Source organism: Papaver somniferum, chromosome 1 (assembly GCF_003573695.1).
Source record: "Papaver somniferum cultivar HN1 chromosome 1, ASM357369v1, whole genome shotgun sequence".
NCBI lineage: Eukaryota > Viridiplantae > Streptophyta > Magnoliopsida > Ranunculales > Papaveraceae > Papaver > Papaver somniferum.
Window position 1 is genome coordinate 177,966,661 of NC_039358.1, and position 21,849 is coordinate 177,988,509.

At 36.7% G+C, this 21,849-nt stretch overlaps 1 protein-coding gene and 1 long non-coding RNA gene across 2 annotated transcripts; one reads left to right on the forward strand and one right to left on the reverse strand.

Moving 5' to 3' along the window:
* The first annotated feature begins 9,220 nt into the window (after positions 1-9,220).
* On the forward strand, positions 9,221-10,723 carry LOC113334315. The gene is made up of 3 exons (XR_003352706.1): positions 9,221-9,297; positions 9,392-9,435; positions 10,576-10,723. It is a non-coding gene; the product is annotated as an uncharacterized LOC113334315 (long non-coding RNA).
* Positions 10,724-14,089: 3,366 nt separating this feature from the next.
* LOC113308928 (ABC transporter D family member 2, chloroplastic-like) lies at positions 14,090-20,827 on the reverse strand. Its single transcript, XM_026557379.1, has 10 exons — positions 20,375-20,827; positions 20,058-20,265; positions 19,905-19,972; positions 19,107-19,433; positions 18,659-18,823; positions 17,084-17,312; positions 16,468-16,703; positions 16,089-16,392; positions 15,320-15,579; positions 14,090-14,658 (listed from the first exon to the last, which is right to left on the reverse strand). The coding sequence occupies exons 1-10, from the start codon at positions 20,696-20,698 to the stop codon at positions 14,452-14,454; spliced, it is 2,328 nt and encodes a 775-aa protein (XP_026413164.1). The 5' UTR covers positions 20,699-20,827; the 3' UTR covers positions 14,090-14,451.
* Positions 20,828-21,849: the final 1,022 nt, after the last annotated feature.

Consider the following 21,849-nt stretch of genomic DNA (forward strand, 5'->3'; position numbering starts at 1 on the left):
GGAATCCGATGACCTAGAAATTAGGGAAGTTGTGACTAGTCTTTCTAGAGACACAAAAAACTCTAAGTTTGGGGGTGATTATCATTCTCCGTGTGCTTTAACTCTTAAAAAGTTCCCTCGTGTAGGAATTGACATTTGTGCCTCAACCATCTTACAAGATTATCTTCGTATACTTTTTCCTGAACCTAATGATGTCCAAAGAGAAGCTCAGTTGTTAGAAACCCATCCTCTGGTTGATGTGGTTGACCCAGGCTATGATACCAAGATTGACTTTGTTTTCCCACCAACAAATTTTCTTCCAATTGTGGGAACATTTGATTTTAAGATGTGTCGGTTATTAAGTTTTGAGACTAAACCTAATTACTTTAGGAGAATAGGGTCGACACATTTTCTTAAGGAAGACCAACTCTTTCGTTGTGGTCAGTTTTGTGAGTCAAGTCTAATTGACTTTAAGGATCCGCAGTTGTTCAGGTTATTGTTATGTGCTTCTAAGTTCCTATTTGAGTATTTCCAGACTCTACAACCTGATCTTAAGAATCCTTCTTTTGAGGAAGTCCAGCCTATGAAAGCATTTTATTTAGACCCTTTTATAGAGACTGAACCTGAGCCACAACTAGAGATAGTTGTCTTAAACAAAAAGTTAAATAAGGGTATGTTCGGTATCTTCTTGGTCTGTTGCAGTTTCCTCTTCTTGTGGTTAGCACTTTTTGATCCAGATGACCCACAATTATTCCGGCTACTTCTATATGATTCTATGAGGTGACTAATTCCTTCCGATGTCTGGATGAAGACTTTAAACTTAGCACTTTTTGGGAGGTAACCTAATCTCATGCAACACGGTAATATCTTTCCTTAACCCTTTTGCTTCAGATGGTAACAGTTTCTCCTTATTCATATGCTTTTAATTTTATCTTTAGAACATTGAGGACAATGTTAGATTTAAGTTTGGGGGTATGAGAGAAACTTTTTAGTTGCATTTTTGAAACTTCTAGCACCACATGGTATCCGGTTAGCTAAGTTTACATACTGTTTCTCACCGAAAAGATAGAAATTGGAATGCTAGGGATAACAACTTATTGAGACATTAGAGAAAAAGACATTGAGATCTTTGAAATTCAGGAGAGAACTTGTTCTTTTTAGAGGGTAACCGTGATGGACCTAACCATTCATGATGGAAAGGCAAGTAGGTCAGGAAATTCCATAAAGACAAAGCAACCTCACAATGTAGTCGTAGTTACTGGATTACGACTCTCTCTCAGTAGAAACTTATCATCATCAACAAGCGGAGTGACATCAAAATCTATGAAGAAAGTTGAAGACGTTTAAGGTTTAGAAGCAACAATAGAAAAGAATAATTCAAAAGTCAAAATTGAAGACTCAGAAGTTATAAGAGCAAATGATATAAGTTGTTTGAATTCATGATACCAAGACATCACAAGTTGCGAAGATCCAAGTTTTAAAGTCCTTCTCTCATGGCCATGTAAATTTTTGTCTTGTAATTTTTTTGTCAAAAATAAATAAAAAAAAAAATGAAAAATGAAACATCATTACGTTCTTTTTGTTCAATAAGGCCATAGGGAAGAAGAAATTTATATATCAAGCAAGAAATCGAAGAGAAGAGTTAATTGTCAAGGTTCTATGAGGTTCGAGAGTTTATCATCAACAATTGAAGACCGAAGAAGACGTTATTTCTACTGAACACTGTGAGAGAGTCGAAGAAAGATGCATTTTGGTTGCTTTGTTAGTCTGCTTTCAATATGGCACAAGATCTTTCTAGCACTGGTTTAACTCATCACACGTAATTAGTCCAGCTGTGTAGCAGATGTCCCTCTCATTTTTATCTCTCTCTTAATCTTATCCAGCTGTAAAGCAGCGGACGCATCTTACAATGTTTATCTAGCTGTGTAGCGGATATCTCTTTATCTAGCATATGTATGTCCTCATAGCTCTTTAGATACTTGTGACCAATTAGAAGTCATGGTTTTTGTGGGTACACCTCTGATAAACCCACCCGAGATTAACTCGGTTTTATTCTTTTAATTTGCTCGAGACTAGCAAATAATAAGTTTGGGGGTATTTGATAGAAGCATTTATGTGTCTATTTTGATCTCAATGTTCTGTATTGTTAGTGCTCGATATTGTACTAATTATGGTGCTTTTGTGTTTGGATAGGTGTTTTTGGAGAAATACATTTTGTGTGGAAAAAGTGCTATTTGGACCCCTAGAGAAAATTACTAAAGGCACCCCAGAAAACGTGTTAAAAGGCACCCTCACTTTGGTTAGGGCACCCCCAGGCGCCCCAGCTGTTAAAGGCGCCCATATTTTGGATAGGGGCACTTCTTCTTCACGGTTTAAAAATGAAATTTTGGCGGAAAGAAATATACAGCAACAACGATATTTCTGGGGAAGATTTTAACGAGTTTTGTTGGAGATTCTCAAAGGATTTGGACTTGATATATCCTGTTTCGGTAAAACAGGATTGGTATATGGTTTTGAAGAGTAAAACAAGGGAAAATTTCTTTCGTTTTATAGAACAGAGGAGGTGGAAATACTATCGAAATCTTGTGGAGATTTTTGTCGAAGATTTTCAACAGTATTGATTGGGAATGATTTGACACACCGAAGTAGGATTGCTGACTGGTTTTTGATCGACAAAATAGAAGATTTTCGTGTATATTTGAGTCAACATGGAAAGAATAATATCTCGAAGATTTGCTGTTATCTGCAAGTTAATGCAGTATATGGGAATATAAAATCCCCTGGGATTCGTATCTATCAGTTTAGGGAAGTTCTGAAAGATTTTGACAGCTCTTCTACGTGTGAAAATAAAGAGAAAATATTTGGAGATACTTTATTAATTGTCAGAAGATGTGAGTATTAACTCGAGAGATATCCATCTGTTGGGTATAAATAGGTGATGGGGGACACACAAAAGGGAATGGAGAGTTAGGGGAGGAAACAGAGCGTATAATAGAAAGGTGCAGAGAGTTTTTCTGTTTTATAATATTTTCACCTCTTGTAAGCACTTTTGAGCAATGAAAAATTATTCTGAGTGTGTTTTCACCATGTGGATCTAAACCCCATCACTGTGACGACGGAGGAAGCAAATTTTCATGATTGTGGTAAATGAATTAATTCTTTTATTGACTATTTGCATTGATTTAATTGCTTTATGATTTCTATTAATTATTTGTTATTTTGTTAGATGCCGCATGCTTAGTTCTAAATGCTTTAGATGCGTCATGCTTTTAACTTACAAATAATATTTTACGAAATCTATTTTTGGCAAAGAACTAGAGTCACAACTTCTTTTGTTTGAGCTATATTGTCTAGAGTTAATGACTGAACCATAACAATATGAAAAGTAGTGGAATCCCGCGTCTCAGCGTCTCTTCATCTTGTGACAAATTGTGTGTATATATTTTTCCTTATTTTCTTTATTAAGTCTTAAAACAAATTCTCAACAAATCTGAGTGAACGAATCATCTTACTACAACATCATTGAAAAACCACACCAGAGTGAAATGATTGTTAAGAGGTATAGATACCTAGTAAGTCTTCTTTTTGGATTAGTTGGAAGAATAACTAGAGCTTGAATAGCGAAGATTGTGACTACACATAGCTATTTTGTTTTCATCTTCTTATGTTTATTTTTTAGGTTTATTGGTTTTATATTCTAAAAATATTTGGAGGATGATATTATTGCGGTCTGTTTTTATGGGATATGTATTGTTTGCGTCTGTGAATTTGAAGGTCCCATATTGTGTCAAAAGTAAAGTCGTTCATAAATTGATATTCGTATTGATGAAAGGACGAATGGACTTTTGACAATTACAAAAGTTATGCCTATGCAGTCATTTATTTGATGGAAAATAGGATGAATTCTTTTGTTTGACAAGGATAAAGTCTATTATGTCGTTATGCAAATAGTGATGGAAAATAGAATAGATCCTTGTATGTTATCCACGATATTGATCTTCATTGATCCATTTTGTTATGTTTTACCATGAAGGCTCCATTGTGTATCTTATGTTGAGCACCTTACAACTATGTCGATTAATATTGGTCTTGTTGGTTGTTCCATGAGATGCTATATGTTGAGCATTCTTGAATTAAATTAATCATCTTGATTGGTTGTTTAGTTATTTGCTCCGAAAGTCTTCTTTTGTCGAGCAAAATATTTTGACAATTAAATTGATTGCTTCGGTGATTAGTTTGGTTGTGTATTCCAATTAGATTAATTATAGGTTCTCTTGTAATTAATCTAGTTGAGTTTTTCATATATTCCATAAGTTCTTGTGTTGAGTATATGAACGACTATACTAATCATGTTCTATTGGTTGTTGTAGTCGTATATTCCGTAAGGTTTTCCTTATGCTGAGTATTTGAACGATTAAGATAGTCATCTCCGTGTGGTTATCTTAGTCGTAGCTCCGTGAGTTTTCTTATGTTGAGCACAATCAATTAAATTGATCACTTTTGTGGTTTGATTTAGTTGCGTATTCCGATTAAATTAATCATGGGTTTACTTGTGATTAATTTGGCTGAGTTTTGGATATAAAAAATCATTTCCATGGTTTTCGGTGTCCAATTAAAAAATCCTTCTTTTCTTTCGAAATTAAGGTCGCTCTTGTTGTTCCTTCGGGAATGACATCAAATGGGGGAGAGTTCTTTTGAACTTGTGCTTAATGGTAATATCTTGCGGGGTGTGCGGCTGTGGAATTTTATTGGGGTTATCTTGTATCTTAAAACTCCTTGATGAATGCATTTAGCTTCGGCTTTATGATTGTATCTAAATTAAGTTGGTATGTATTTTTTCTTTTAGTCTATGAAATGTCTCTTGTGGAAATTTCATTATGATCCCGTTCTTTTACCTTTGCCAATTTTATTGACAAAAAGGGGGAGAAATAATGTAGTTCACACTACAAATACATATGGTTTTCGGATCATTGTGTAAGGGGGAGTGGTTTCCATGATCGAGATGGAGTATTGACTAAGGGGGAGTGATACATATCACCATAGTATTGTTTTTAAAGTCGTGATGCAATTGTACTTTGATGTTACATAATGATACTATGACATTGTATAATAATGATCGAGAATCTCGATTTCTGTCATTGTTATAGCTACGGATCTTCAACAATGGTGGTGCTAAACTTACAACCTTTGGGATCATTGGAGTACTTGGAAGGACGAAGATTTCAAGGAACGTTGAAGATTAGACTATGGAATAGGAGCCACTAAAGTTTATCTTTTTTGTATTCCATATGTATTAATAGTTTTGTCACTAAAATTTACAAATGGGTAGATTGTTAGAGCATAGCTCGGTCGACCTCGCATGCGTTGCTATATCAAGCATGTTTGTCAATGTTAGTGATCAAAACTATGAGTCTTGATTTCTAGTCTATTATAGCTAAGTCTCAGACTAGGATTGAAAAGTGTAGTTGAGCTCAAGGACTTCATGGCGATTCATCATACAACGACGAAGATCTACTTAAGAAACCGTGGAACTTCATCAACAAAAAGGTATGTGGAGACTTGAACTTATCTATCACTCAAAAGTCTATCTATTCTATCTCCTACTTCTTATGAGACAAAAAGTCGTATGTTATATAGACTGGATCATACACATTTGACATTTCGAGCTGAGTATTCACTACTTATCTTTTTCTCGAAATCGTGTGTTGGTAAAGCGTTTCGCTTTGATCAAGTTTATCTTCACCTAGTGACGAAAGTCATGAAAAGTTTAAATTACTTTGAGAATTGCTCTGATGTGAAACGGTCTGTGAATAACGGCTATATAACGTCCTCTGAGAATGTCTCAATGATTGGAATGAGAGTTTAGATTACATAACCATGTATTCCTTAATCCGAAGTTTTCGAACTTTGTTGATTGAGAGAAACCGGAGGAATTGGCTTTGCCAAGTCCGCAAACTAACGGAAGTTCTCTTGCCGAGAATTTCTGCTGGGATTTTTCAAAAACTCGTTTGCGTGTTTAGTCCGCGAACCTAGTCCCCAAACTGGCGGAAGTCTCTTTGCCGAGATTTTCTGCTGAGTTTGGAAAACTCTGCCGGTTTCTTTAAGTCCGCGAACTTGTTTGTGAGATTAAGTGGTTATGATCTAAAGATGTTCTCTGAACATGAAACTTAAATTACTAAGGAATGTTTTATGCAAACCGTGGCTATAAAGTTCATGAGCCGATTCATCGAATCGAATCATCTTTGTTTCAATTGTGTCTTGTGTAGTTACATAAGATCTCATAGCAATTGAACAACTCTCTAACTAGTTCATTTGAGTCAATTGAACTAGTTATGGTGCAAAAGAACTAGGTTAATATGAATTTCTCATATGGTTAACCTTTTGGATTACTATGTTGAACCAACATACACATACACGTTTGGGCACGGTTTTCACAAACCCAGTAAACGTCTACCCAAGTGTGTGTGACAAGCTAATTTTTTGATCTAACGGTTGAGAAATATTAGCTTGAATCTAAATCAGTTTTTCATCTAACGGTGAATATGGATTGCTTTGTAACTAAGGAAAAACCCTGATTTGAAGGCTATATAAAGGAGACATCTAGCATTGTGCAAAACTAATCCCCACACGTCTGTGTGATACTAGTGCGCTCGCTAGAGTCGATTCTCCTTTAACCTTTGGTTTTCTTCTCTAAAACCAGGTTAACGACTTAAAGACTTCATTGGGATTGTGAAGCCAGACCGATACTACTTTTATCGTAGTTGTGTGATCTGATCTTGCATCTTCTATCGTACGAGTACAATCTATTGATTGGCTTGAGATCGTGAGAGTTCTCCGATAGGCAAGATAAAGAAGTCACAAACATCTTCATCTCAATGTTTGTGATTCATCGACAAACCGCTTGTGTAGTCAAGAAGGATTGTTGAGAGGTGATTGATTAATCTAGGCTGTTCTACGGGAATATAAGACCGGATTATCAATTGGTTCCTGTTCACCTTGATTTTATATCTTAAGACGGAACAAAACCTAGGGTTTTTCTATGGGAACAGATTTATCCTTTGATAGACTTTTCTGTGTGAGACAGATTTGTTTATTATCAAGTCTGCGATTTTGTGTTGCAGCAACTCTTAGTTGTGGGTGAGATCAGCTAAGGGAATCAAGTGCGCAGTATCCTGCTGGGATCAGAGGCGTAGGAGTACAACTGTACCTTGAATTAGTGGGAGACTGATTGGGGTTCAACTATAGTCCAGTCCGAAGTTAGCTTGTAGCAGGCTAGTGTTTGTAGCGGCTTAATACAATGTGTATTCAATCTGGACTAGGTCCCGGGGTTTTTCTGCATTTGCAGTTTCCTCGTTAACAAAACTTCTGGTGTCTGTGTTATTTATTTTCCGCATTATATTTTATATAATTGAAATAATACAGGTTGTGCGTTAAAGATCATCAATTGGAAATCCAACCTTTGGTTGTTGATTGATATTGATTGATCCTTGGACATTGGTCTTTGGTACCGTCCAAGTTATCTCTCTTTGATAAAGACTCGCAGATTTCCATTTTCTTGAGTAAAGATCAAATCGAGAGATTGAGATATAAACTCTTTGATATATCTTTTTATTGATTGAGTCTATCAGTCTAGTTGATTCTCATAAAAAGAATATTGGAGTTTGTCCATACAGATTGCTGATCGAATTATTGGGTGGTGTTGTTAGACCCCCGCTTTTTCAGCTTGGTATGAAAATCTCATGGATGCTCTACTCTCTAGTTGCAATTGATTTTATAACTTCTCAAGCAGATTCTTCTTTGTTTGTTCAGAAACTTGGATCTAAGCTCACAATCTTCTTAGTGTATGTGAATGACATAATCATAACAGGGAATAATACTTCACATTGTGATTCTATCATTGCTTATCTTTGCACCAAGTTTCCAGTAAAAGATCTAGGAGCTCTTCATTATTTTTTGGGACTTGAAGTTAAGAGAAACAACAAAGGTCTTTTTCTAAGTCAGACCAAGTATGCTCTTGACTTACTAGGTAAGACAAATTTGGTAGGTATTAAACCATGCTCTACTCCTTATTCTAGCTCACAAAGGCTGAGTGCAACTGATGGTGAAATTCTTTCAAATCCTACAGAATATAGATCCATAGTAGGTTCTCTTCAATACTTAACTTGGACAAGGCATGAGATGTGTTTTGCAGTTAATCAACTCTGTCAGTTTATGCAGACACCAACTTCTGTACATCTCACAGCTGCTAGTACTGCGATTTGTCAAAGGTACTTTAGATCATGGACTTCTATCTACAAAAGGTTTCACTGCTCTTCAAGGTTACTCTGATGCAGACTGGGCAGGTAATCCTTATGATAGAAAATCAAAAAGTGGTTACTGTATATTCTTTGGAGATAATCCAGTTATCTGGTCAGCTAAAAAGCAGGCCACTATTTCAAGATCCAGCACTGAAGCTGAATACAGATCTTTGGCTTCAACAGCAGCTGAAGTTGTTTGGTTATGTAATCTTCTTAAAGATTTACATATATTTCTGCCAACTTCACCTACTATTGCTTGTGATAATAAAAGTTCAATATCTCTAGCTTCAAATCCTATTTTTCACAGCAGAATGAAACATTTGGCATTGGACTTTCATTTTGTTCGAGAGTTGGTTCAGTCTAAATCTCTGCAAGTTATATATCTGTCAACACTGGAGCAGGCATCTGACATATTCACCAAAGGTCTTGCAGCTCCACGTTTTGAGTTTCTCAAATCAAAACTGAAGGTCTTAACACCCCTTCATTTTGCGGGGTAGTAACAAGAGTATTTAGTTTTTCACTTCTGTGTATATGATCTGCACACAGTACTTTCTTGTTTCTGTGTATATAGTCTGCACAGAATCTTTATTTGTTTCTGTGGTTGTAATCTCCACACGTGTGTAGGGCTGCACAAGAACCGGTCTAAACGACCTGGACCGGAGTAGAACCGATGATACCGGACCGGTACCGAACCGGAACCGGCTTGACCGGGACAGACACCGGTTCTGAAATTTGAGAACCGGACTAGACCGGTACAGACACCGGTTCTTGGGGAGAACCGGACTTGAACCGGACCATCTGTACCGGTTATTATTATCCGTAAAGATCTGTATAGGGTTTTAATCCTAGCCGTCCAAGACATAGGATGTCGAGAAAAAGAAAACAGAAGAAGCATTCTTCATTTCTTCTTCTTCGTTTCTTCTTCTCAGCGAAGGCGACAGGCTGGATTTTTCTGATCTTCTCTTAGGGTTTGAATCATTTAGATTGAAAATCACTATCAGTGTATCACCATCTCTATCAGGTCAGTATTCTTCTCCTTAGGGTTCGAATTGTTTGATTGTATATTGATTTAGGGTATGATTTTAGATTGATTTAGGGTTTTTACTTGTTTACAGAATTGTGATTTGATCTATATGTTCAGTGGCGTGAAGAAGTGAAGGTAAATCGTTCTTTTTATTCTTCCTCTGTGATTTGGTCTTATTTCAATCAAACATAAATGTTTAGTGCCATAAATTGACACTGTTGTGTTGGGTTAGAATTACATGGAAGATAAAGATTGCTCTTTTATGGTTATAAATACAGTGAGTTGCAATTGTAGTTGTTATTTGATAAAAATTGCTCTTTTATGCTTGAATTCTTATGGGATGTCATTTATTTGATAAAAATTGCTCAATTGTGTTAGGTTAATGCTTGTATTCTGGGTTTATAGAATTTGAAATATCAAGAAAATTTTATAAAAGGGTAAAGAATCTTGGGTGGATTTGAGAGTGGTGTGTTAAGAGTTTGACATTGGAGAATGAAGGAAACAAGTGATTAACTGATTATGTTAAGAACTAGATTAGTACACTGATGCTGAGAAGGAGCGTATAGTGTATTTTCTGAAGTTTTAGAAATTGTGTTAGATTTTACACGGGGATAGTTCTATTATAAGAATGTTAATGTTAGTTGGTACTTGGGAACTAGTCTTACACTCTTACTTTGTTATGTATTGGTAGTGATATGAACCATGCTACTTGTAAATTTTCTAACTTGCTTCTCATTTTTCTCATTTTTCAACACGGGTCTCTGGTCTCCCTTTATGTCTCAGCAAAGCATCATTGACTTTAGTTTCTCTATGTTATTAACTATTTTCATATTTGTGGCAATTAAAATATCAGATCCTTTGGGTAGTTTTTATTTTCTCACTAACAATAAATATACATTATATACTTTTTTTTTGGTTTAATCAGAGTGAGATCATATTCATTTTTTTAATCTTACACTTCTTAGTATGTTAGAATAGAACACAGAGTTTCGACTTAGTCATGGATAGTAAGTATCTCCTTGTAGTGAGTAGTGACACGGAGATAGGTGCACTGCCGTTAGCTTAGCTGTCTGCAGATAATCACATTGAATGTTTTAGATGCCTTAACGAAATTGTTTCTTACCCAAATTGGACACTGATCGAGTATTTCCTAGGCTTTCCATATTCAGCCCTATAGTTTAATCGACTAGGACATTCTGTGCATTGTAAATTTGTAACTGTTGGTGTGTGGTTGCAATAATCTGAATGTAATTGGTTCTGTTTTATGTTTGTTAGATGACCACATCAAATGAAACTCCAACTACAAATGCAACTGCAACTCCAACTACAAGTACAACTCAACAAACAGAAGTTGGATCATCCTCTCAAGCTGCATCTCACACAAATGAATCTGAAACTGCAACTCCAACAAGTAAAGGAAGAGCTGAAGCAGTTAAAGTTGGTGATAGGAAAAAGAAGCACGGCAGAGTGAAATCAACTGTTTGGTTGGAAATGACTAGGATAGATGATGAATGGGCTGAATGTCGTTATTGTCACAATAAATACAAAGCTCACAATGACAATAATGGCACTTCTGGATTGCGAAAGCATTTGAATAGATGTCTAAAGAATCCTAATAGGAAGAAAGAAAAGGGACAACCATCTCTGTTGATGCCACCCCCAAAACCAGGTCAGGATGGTAAACTTATTGCTCATACTTACAATTATGATAGGTTAAGAAGGAGTCTTGTTGAGTGGATAATTATGGATGAAATTCCTTTTAGAAAAGTAGAAGGGTCAGGCTTTGTGGCATTGATGCAAGAGGCACAACCTAGGTTCAAGGTTCCAGGACGTATGACAATTTATAGGGATATGTTAAAGATGTATGTAGAAGAGAAGAATAACCTAAAAACTTACTTCTTGACATCTAAGCAGAGGGTATCTTTGACAACTGACACATGGACATCACCAAATAATTTTAATTATATTTGTGTAACCGCTCACTACATTGATCAGAACTGGAAACTGCAAAAGAGAATACTCATGTTCTGTCAAGTTGAAGGTCACACAGCTATTGCAATCGGTGAGAAGTTGGTGGATTGTTTGGAAGATTGGGGTCTAAAAGATATATTTGGTGTCACTCTAGACAATGTCAGCGCCAACACAGTAGCTATGGATCATCTGAAGCAAGTTGTTACTAGCTGGACAAGATCACCAATCAGAGCTAAATATTTACATGTAACATTCTCATTTCACATCATTAATTTATTTTGGAATTTGTCACATGCATCTTATGAGTTATGACTAATTTTTCTTGATTATTTGTTTATTGTTATCAGGTGAGGTGTTCAGCCCATGTTCTTGCTCTTGTCATAAAAGATGCAGTACGACTCTTTAATGAATCTGTTAAAAGGATAAGGTCAGTTGTAAAATATGTTCTTGGTTATCCTTCTAGGTATGAAAAGTTTAAACAATGTGCTTCCCTAGCAAAGGTAGATTACAAGAAAGCACTGAATTTAGATGTATACACTCGATGGAATAGCACTTACTTGATGTTAGAAGCTGCTCAAAGATATGAAAAAGTTTTTGGAATGTTAGCACAGATTGATAAGGACTTTCAAGAGAGGTTTATTTTTGAGCAAGACAAGGAATCTGTTTTACCAAGTGATGCTGATATTGAGGAAGCTATAGCTAGTGATGATATCTTGGAAGAAGTGGTTGAGGATATGGAAGAAGATGAAGAGGTTGAGGATATGGAAGAAGAGGTAAATAAGAAGAAGAAAAAGAAAGTAAAGACTCATGCTCCTTATGCAGAAGATTGGGCTTATGCTAGAGGTCTTGTGAAGTGTTTAAAGGTATTCTTCGATGCAACTGTCAATTTTTCTGCTTCTACACAAGTCACTACTCATTCTTTCTTATGGGAGTTGGTATTCATCCATGAACAATTAATTGAATTTAGAGAAAATGTAGCATCAGATCCATTTATTGCACGTATGTCTCGTCTTATGTTTGCCAAGTACAATAAGTATTGGGGTGTGTACGAGAAAATGAATCCTGTTATGTTTTTTGCTCAATTGTTGGATCCAAGAGAGAAACTAAAGGGGCTAGAATTTACTCTTAACTGTTTGTTTGAGAAAAATTTATGGGAGGTTCAAAGAATCATGAGAAAGGTGAAATTAGAATTTCAGGAACTCTTTAATGATTATAGTTCAGTGTATTCAACTCATGAGGAAGGGTCATCTAGTGTTGCTTCGGTAGTTGCCAGTTCAGTTAGCACGCCATCTCAAGGGTTGAAATCAAGAATTCAATCAAGGAAGAGACAGCATTGGGACAACCCAAGTTGTGTTGAAGAAGCAAGAACAACGGAGTTAGATAGGTACTTGACAGATGTGATGATGGATGGAAAAATGCGTGAAGTAGATCAAGATGATGACTTTGACATATTGGCTTGGTGGCAGGCTAATGCAAACAGGTATAAGGTACTGTCCTACATTGCAAGAGATATATTAGCCTTGCATGTGTCTTCAGTATCCTCTGAATCAGCTTTTAGCACCGGGAAGCGCGTGCTTACTCCATGGAGAGCTTCTATGTCTACAAAGACAGTTGAGGCATTGCTCTGTACACAAAGCTATTTACAAAAACCCATTGCTCTTGATCTTCTACGTGATTATGTACCTGATGATGATGGTGAAGATGCGGCAGGTACTTATTTAGGTTTTTCTTCTTTTTTGTTTTCTTTAATAGTAATTACTTTTATTATATTGACTGAAGTTTAATTATTTCTTCTTGTTTATTTTTTTTTTGCCTGTTGCAGTCATAATTGAGAATTTCCTAAAAGCTTGAAGTTTATTTCTTGGCTCCTTGGCTCGTTGCTAAGAAATGGAAGGTTGGTAACTTTCTTTATCTTTCTTGCTGTCCTTGTTGAAACATAATTTGGATTCATTTCTATATCAAATTCTCATTACTACTATGTAATTTATGGAAATGAATGCAGGCTAGGATTGCAAATTGCAAGTGCAGGCTTTGCAACCATCCATTTTCGTTTGCAATGATCACATTTCATTTCTTGTCGACTTGCCGTAGACAGACTTATGGTTGTGGAAATGTTGTTTTTTACTTTTTAGCAAACTGAACTTATTTTGGATTGTTGTTTTGAAGTTATGGAAATGTTGAACTTAAGTATGTATGCAACCTGAACTTATTTTGGATACATTGATCATATGGAAATGTTGTATAACTTAGTATTAATTTGTAACGTTTTCCGGATAAAAAAACCGGTACCGGCAGTACAGGTACAACACCAGGTACAAGTACAGGTACCGGTACTCAAAAAGAGGTACCGGTCAACACCAAGTACAGACACCGGTTCCATAAGAGAACCGGTCCGTACCGGAGTATGTGCAGCCCTACACGTGTGTGGCTACTGTTATTTTCTTGTCAGAGTCTGTGTGTATTACTTTGTACGGACTCTTGTTGTGTAACGAAGAATTCTGTTTCTCTCTTTTATCCGTGTTACTAAATATGACGTGTACATATTGATGTTGGCAGGTACAAAGGAGCATCATCAGACGATTAGAGAAAACCATTGCTCCTCTCTGACGCTTTTCCTGTGTTGCGAGTATTTTTGATGTTCAAAAGTCTTGGATCTTCTCTTCAGTTAATATTTTACTTTTTTTCTAGTCAACAAATGCAAGTGCCAACCACTCTCTATTTGTTTCAACGAGTTATATGCATCTAACCAACTTTTAGAAGAGACTCATGAAAGATTGCGCAGATAAGAAAAACAAATGCAATAATCTTTGGAGGGTCATGAAAAGAAACACTTGGAACCTCCATATGGGTGTCATCAGCAAAATAATCCTTTTTTACTTTACATTCAAGTATAGAATAGAGATACAATTGGGTGTGTACATCTGCAACGACCTGATCACAAGAGTAGTCCAATATATAAAAAGACTATCATCCCCCAACTGAATCATATATAAACAGTTATTCCAGGCGTTAATGATCAATCCTAATCCAATCTAGTTGGGTAGTTTAGAGAAGACTACCTACCACCTTGTTGTGTACGAGGTACCCTCTTCATCATCGGTGGGTGAAGACACTTTTTAAGATACAGAATCATTTCGATGTTTGCAGCTTTGTTAACAGAATCTAAGTTCCCTTTTCGTTCTAACTGACAGGCTCAACTGAGCCTGTACTACTGTCTTGATTGATGATGGGTTTGAGAAGCCAATTCCTTTGGCTACCATCAGAATCTGAGCCAGTGTCCATCTTGGATATATGTAAGACTCTGCAGTGAAATTCATAAAGTGTCCTCCGATGCCCAACACTGATGTATGTAATTCCCGCAGCTTCAATTTGCTTGTAAAGATGAGCCTGCAAATGTTTGACAGTGAAAATAAATCATATAATTGTTCGTTACTACACCTGAATATAAGTTGAGATAGACAATATGGAAAACAGACATGTATATAACTCTGCAAAAAGCTACTAGTTAATAATGTGGTTCTTTGTGTTGTCAGACCTGTACACCCTTCTAATACTAATAATGTTTTGCCAACCACTAACTGATCGAGAGCAGCTAAAGCTCGAAACTGAGAGGGTAAAACAATAAGGTACATATGGACATCCTTAGGGGAGGTTCGCTGACAGCATCTGCTATTCATCTTGCTTGCTAATACGTATTTTGTTTGCTTAATTATGCTCAATACGGTCAAAACTGTCATTGTCTTTTAGAGCACCATGGAAGCTCGATAATTGCGGTAATGGCGAGCTACTAACAGTCAACCTCATATTTCTCTAACAATCTGAAGAAAAAGCTTAAGCCTATATAAGGTTTTCGATATAAGATTAGGTGCCATGTGACAAAGGTTAATCTAAGCTCTTGCCAAACAAATTCATGTAGCTCTACCGCTACTCTACACATTCTGAGCTGAAGGGAAAAGTAATATCTAACATAGAAAAGAGACGGTTTCAAAAGAAGGTCAGCATAATAATTAGAAACAAACAGGTCCACACAGATTAAAAGAAGGAATACCTCATTATCTTCATCTAAGGCACTGGTAGATTCATCCAGCAATACCAACTTTGGCTTTGAAAGAAGCAAACGTGCAAATGCAAGGCGTTGCTGCTCACCAAGGGAAAGTACGCTAGACCATTCATACGTAGAATCAAGTCCTTTAAAACGAGATAATACATAACCCAGACGAACATCTTCTAGCACCTGGACAAGATCATCATCTTCGGGATTCTCAGTATCCGGAAGGCTTGGTCCTTGAAATAACGAAGCCATTGAACCTGCAAAATTCATGAAATACTTTTATAAACTCTACTAGCAATGATGCTTTGGTTCACTCAGTGTGGACCAATTCTGCCGAGTTACTTGTGACTAGCAGTTTAGAGGCATATGATTGCTAGAAAAATCATCACCGAGTTACTTGGTGAGTCGTCTCATGGTTCAGTCTCGCAGAGTCCTGAGTAACTCGGTTGAAATGGTAAAAACAACTAAAACTTTAGGGCACAAATGGTAAAAACAGTAACTAGTTTACTAGGGTATCATAAAGACATATAACCCACTATGGTCGCCGAGTAACTCGGTTAGAGAATACTATGTCAAAACCCTTGAATCACGGGTTACTTGCAAGTAACTCAGGTGACACGGTGGAGTTAGATCCACTGTTATTCACAGATTATGCATCAAGTCAGCTGCCACCTGCCTCCCGAGATATCATTTCAAAGAACTCACAGGAAAGATTCATACAACATGGAAAAGAACATAAAACAAATCCTGTAATTGGATGATTTACCAGAGAATTTAGTACTTTCCATCGGATTCATGCTTTCACTCCATGTAGGATAAAGCAGTTGCTGGCGAAGCGTTCCCAAAACCATATACGGTTTTTGAGGAAGGAAAAATATACCCCTAGCTCTTTTGCCTTTGTATCGTTCAGTAAGTTTCTCAGCAGGAACCGGATAGGTATTGGGAGAGAGAGCTAGTTGTGGATTTTCCCCGTCTCTTATGTAGAACGTAATTTTTCCCTCCCCAGTACTCCAAAGGCCAGCCATGGCTCTTAACAGTGATGTCTTCCCGCACCCACTAGGTCCCGTGATCTATAATTCATACATAGTGAATAACTTCATACCATAGAAAATAATTTGAGCATGTATGTGGTGGAAGCTACTGACCAGCAAATGATCCTTGTTGTCCATCTCCAACGATAAATTCCTGATAAGAGTAGTTTTACTTTTTGGTGTTTCTAGCTTCAAGTTCTTAACATCCAGCAACTTCATACACTTATCTGAAACCATCCCATTAGACTGCAGCAATGAGGATTCACGTGAATCACTGTACGCAATGGTGATCCCTTGCATGGAATCTGAATAAGATTGAGAGTTTCCATCCAGTACATCATCAAACTCTCCTGTATGGGTTGAAGCAGGCACATCATAAGTTAAATTTTCACAATAATTTAAAGGCATCCACATCCAGGTGGATCTTCCATTTAGGATCATGTAGAGAACTAGGCGTCAACTAACAGTGAGAGCTTAATTTCCATACATTCGCCTCAATATATCTACAACTATATGAGGAACGAGAAAACAAATGCAATGAGGCATGCGTATAGGCCAAAGATCTTGAACAGCATTCAAGTCCTTTTAACCGTTTTACAACCCCTCAATCCAAATGGTTCCCTGGATTCAGAGAGACAGCATGGGAATTAAAAAATACCTGTTTAAAATGGATTTTGGCATGTCAATGTTAAAACATAATTACTCATACGGACAGTAAGAGAAGTTATACCTAGACGGTCAATGACAGCTGAAAAGGCACTGATAGCCTGAAATTGGTACACAATAAGAGAGAAATCGCCAAGTATATGATTAAAAGCTGATACAGACTGATTGATGACCCCAAACTCAATTTTTCCCGAAAAATACATGGGAGCTACAACCGCGGCAGGAAGAATCTGAATTAAGTAGCGGTAACCATTGGTGAATAACTCCAGATTTCGAGAAGATATCAACAGTTGCTGCAATTAAATGAAAAAGGTGAGCAAGAAAATGTATAACACTATTAATCTTTTAGAATGCATATGTAAACTAATATAACATATATGTATGGAAATCTGGTAGTAAATAATTGAATATAAAGTCAACCATTGCAGGGTCAAGTAAGGAGTACAGTTATTCCTTACAGCTGCACTAGAAGTGAAACCTTGTAGATGTTTTAAACAAGGTAACTTCAATGGAGGGTGAGGTTTTAATTTTGAACTTGTCTCAAAAATAGGGCGTAACAGAAATAACAATTATTTCTATTCCTCAAGTTTTTGCTACAAAATGATACTGATTAAAAGAAGAGAGTTCCATTTACATTGTTACATTGACATTGCGGTTACAATATCTACTTGGCCCCACATTGTGAAGAATCAAAGTTTGGTTTTGGACCAGAAGTTTTAAGCTAAAATAAATAACTCATCTCCCGTTGTTTTAAGGTTACATGTTACATAATGAGCTAATTTTTTGTGAATATATTCTACACAATGAAAACACGATACTTATGTTAGTCTTCAAGTATGTCGTTGACCTAACCTCATTCAACGTACTTTCCTTTATTTTCTCCGGCGACGACATTCTTCTTCCTATGCCGAACTCGGGATTGAGTTTCTCTTCAATAAGGGGACCTGATGTAGATTATCTAGTGGAACTGTATTAATCAGTTCTGCTAGCTTAGCTGCTATTTCTTGTTTCATTTCTCTTTAAGATTTTCGGGTTTTCCTATTTCAAGTATGTTTTCTGTTGATTTCCTTGTCCTAGTATTCAAGGAATTTTTCTTCATCAGGAGTTTCCTAATTCTGTTTCAAGTCTATATAAGAAGGCCTCATATCGCCGAGGAACACATCCTACATTATAATGGACCAATCAAATTTATTCACGTAACACAGAAGATGGTGTATAACTGGTCAATATCAGCAAAAGTAAAAAAAAGTGCATACACGGCAGAAATTGACCATTAACACTATCACCTTGTGGCATATCGCTGCAGTGCAGCATGAAATGGGGACAACAAACAAAAATGCTGCAATATATTCTGTCTGATACATAAGATAGAAATCTTACAAGTACAAGAAGAAAACACTTGTCGGGGTCAACTCATTTGATTAACTTCTCAGTTTTCACACACTTTAACAACTTAATTACCTATATAACGGAACTTATCTGGAGATGTTATCATTAGTTCATTACAAAACAATCATCTGACAAGTGAGATCCTAAAGGCTTTCTTTCTAGTCAATGAAAAAAAGAATCTAGATCCCACAAAAACTGGAAATGAGAGCAGAATAACAATATCACACCAATGCAAGAAAATAATCCTTACACTCAAGTTTTCGAAAGCGCTTCTGAATCGCTGCAGCAGTAGCTGAATCTCATTCTCCTCGCCACCATAGAAAGCAATTGACTCCGCATTTTCTCTTACACGTACAAGCCCATATCGAAAATCGGCTTCTTTTTTCTCTTGAAGAAAATTCAAATTTACAAGTCCCTACAAGAAATTAAAAAAAAAGATTGTTCAATTAATTTGGGCAGGAGATAATAACAGCTTGGTTATAACATGAATCTCTAATTGGGGTTTAAAACCCTGCCCAGTGAGTTAGTTGGTTGAAAACCCAAGGCATTTCGAAACACATGCACTCCAGTACATGAACAGTTTCAATATATCACAAGTTGAAACAAAACAGCCAAGTTGAACCATCTATAACCCTCTAAAATGCAAAACCACCACATATTTGGAGCTAAGATAACAACTTCAGTGAAAGAAAACCTACCCTGCCAAGAAAGACACTGATTGCTGTTCCCCCAAGCGAGTACACAATAAGTATAACAAACAGTGGAGGATATATACCTAAGAGGATGTTACTAAATGATACTAAGTCTACCGCAGTACTGAAGAGTGTCAAGGAAAACGAAAGTGCTGTTCCTGTAAAAGAACTTAGATCATCTACAATCCGTTGGTCTGGATTATCAATGATGGACTGGGATTGAATCTTGTAGAAGGTTTGATTCTTAAGATAGCGATCCATGTAATAACTTGTCATCCAAGATCTCCATCTCAATGCAAGCGTTTCCTTGGCGTAATCCCTCAATACAAAGACCTGGAAGAAACAAAAATTAAAATAAGTAGACAAAAGTGGTGACAAAAAAAAAGAAAAGAGAAAAAGAAAAAGAAAAAGAAAAAGAAAAAAAAGAAAAAGAAAGAAAGACTAAGTAAATTTGATGATACCATTTTAGTTACAACGCCTTTTGGATATACAATCAGTACCGAAGATACAAGTCGCATTAACTTTCAGATCATAATGCTTCGTGAACCACTAGTAGCTTGTGTATTACTATCCTTAACCATAAGAACATGTTACTCCCATATTGTAACCACTAAAAACTAATCAACCACACTAATACATAAATAAAGATTAAGAACAAATGAAAGTGAAAAAAAAAAAAAAAAGAAAGAAAACACTAAAATTTCGTAAACTCGAAAAAAATGTTTTTAATCTTAACGATATGTTATAATGACTTTGTGTAGCAATATACCTAAACAAAGAGCAGCAATGTTTTGATGTTCTCACCGGAATTCCTCCAGCAAATGCAGCCAAATAATACATTAGTTGCTTTGTAAATTGTTCTCGATCCTTATCTATAAGAGGGAAAAAAACAATTTTATGAAACAACAACATCAACACTTAAGCAAATCAAATTTCAATTCAAAAAAGGAGACATACTTGCAAGGGCATTATAGAAGTCGCGACCAAGGAAATTGAATCCAACACTAATACCAGTAGTAGCTAAAGTAAGAGCAAAAACAGAAGCAAGACGTATCCTAGCTTCAACTTTATCATCTGAAAACCAATAAGGTGATGCAACTTTCCAAAATCTTTTAAATAATGTTTGCAAATCAGGACCTTGTCTTTGTAACACATCATCTTCCTCCTAATATCAACAATAAGGAAACACAATCTCAAAATTAGAAGAAATCATAAGTTAAAAGAGACAAAATCACTAGAGAGTGAGAGTGAGAGTGAGAGTGAGAGGTAGTTACCTTTTGTGGAGATGGTGGAGTAAGAGGAAGAGTGGTAGTTGAATTATCAAGTGGTGGTGGTGGTGGTGGTGGCGGTGAAGAGGAGGAGGATAAGAATCTGAAGAGAGACCTTCTTTTCCTATTTCGTAGCAGATTTAAAGGGTTTTTGTTGTTGTTGTTGGTCACAGTGTATTGAAGGAGACGATTACGGTTTACACTATGAAATAACGAAGAGCCAAAGATGGATTTATGTGGAATTTCTGGGGCATAACTACAACAACAAAAATCGTTACTACTACTACAACTAGTGCTCAGTGACAGAGTAGTAGTAGTTATGAGGTTCATTTTGAAACCCTAACTCTAATTATTTTTCTTCCGAAATTTGGGTTACCTTCTCGATTCCGATTGCCCCTTCCATCCAGCCATCCGAGGAGTGGTAACTACTAAGATAAACTGGTGGTCGTCATTTGGACTTTCTAAAACGGTTAGCTGCCGTTGATGTTTTATCCTGCTTTTCAGATAAAATTCTGATAAATCAAACGGCATACATAAACGGCGTACATGCAAGGCTAAAACAGTCGTGATCTTGTCGAGACTTTGGAACCTACGGTCCAAACTCAGATTTTTTTTTTTTTTTTTGAAGCATGCATTTTATTAATTTAAACTGGGATTATACGTAGGAATGTCATGTCCATGGAGTCTGCTATTACAATATAATTTATAAGTGGGGGAATCATATTATCCCACATTGTTGTTGCGAGCTTCCTTATGGAGCAATTATCTGTCGTTCGATTTGCCAGACCGTCCGCTGCTTGATTTCCTTCTCTGTAGATGTGACTTATAGTATATTGTTGAATTTGGCTAAACCTGTACTTGATTTCTGCAATCTGGTTAGAAATATACCAAGGAGCGTCGGTTTCCGAGGTTAGAAATCTCGTTAAGTTCTCCGAGTCTGTCTCAAATTGAACTTTTGGCCATCCTCGTTCTGTCGCCGTCCTAGAAGCGATGAGCATGGCCCAAGTTTCCGCTGCAAGTGCAATGGTGATGCCCAGTGGTTGTGTTATTGCTAAGATTGTTTCGGTCTCCTCGTTTCGACATATTATACCTGCTCCCGTTATTCCGGGATATCCCCTTGCTGCTCCATCCGTGTTAATTTTGATCCAATCTAAGTGGGGTTTGAGCCATCATACGGAGATGATTGTTGTTGCTAATGTTGTTTGCGCTGGGTTTGATAAGGTTGTATCTCAGGTAGTACTGGCGGTAGGTGGTTTTGAGCCCAGTATATTCCTGCTGGAGTTTGATGGTCATTTGCATTATATTCGTCGGATTTGGCAGTTGCTGGCGATAGACTACATCGTTCATAGCGATCCATGAGGACCAAAAAAGGGCGCAAAAAGTTGTGGTTACTGGGACAGGAGCTTTTGTTTTGAGAAGTAGGGAGACTGTTGTATGTTGGCGCAATGAAGTGGTATGCTATGAGTAGGGTTTTGGTTGTT

Coding starts and splice junctions, on each gene's coding strand:
- LOC113308928 (XM_026557379.1), bottom strand. CDS start 20,698: ATGAACCTCATAACTACTACTACTCTGTCACTGAGCACTAGTTGTAGT. Junction 17,313..18,658: donor GCGCTTTCGAAAACTTGAGT/GTAAGGATTATT, acceptor ATTTAATTGCAG/CAACTGTTGATATCTTCTCG. Junction 15,580..16,088: donor GGAAAGTACTAAATTCTCTG/GTAAATCATCCA, acceptor TGAATTTTGCAG/GTTCAATGGCTTCGTTATTT.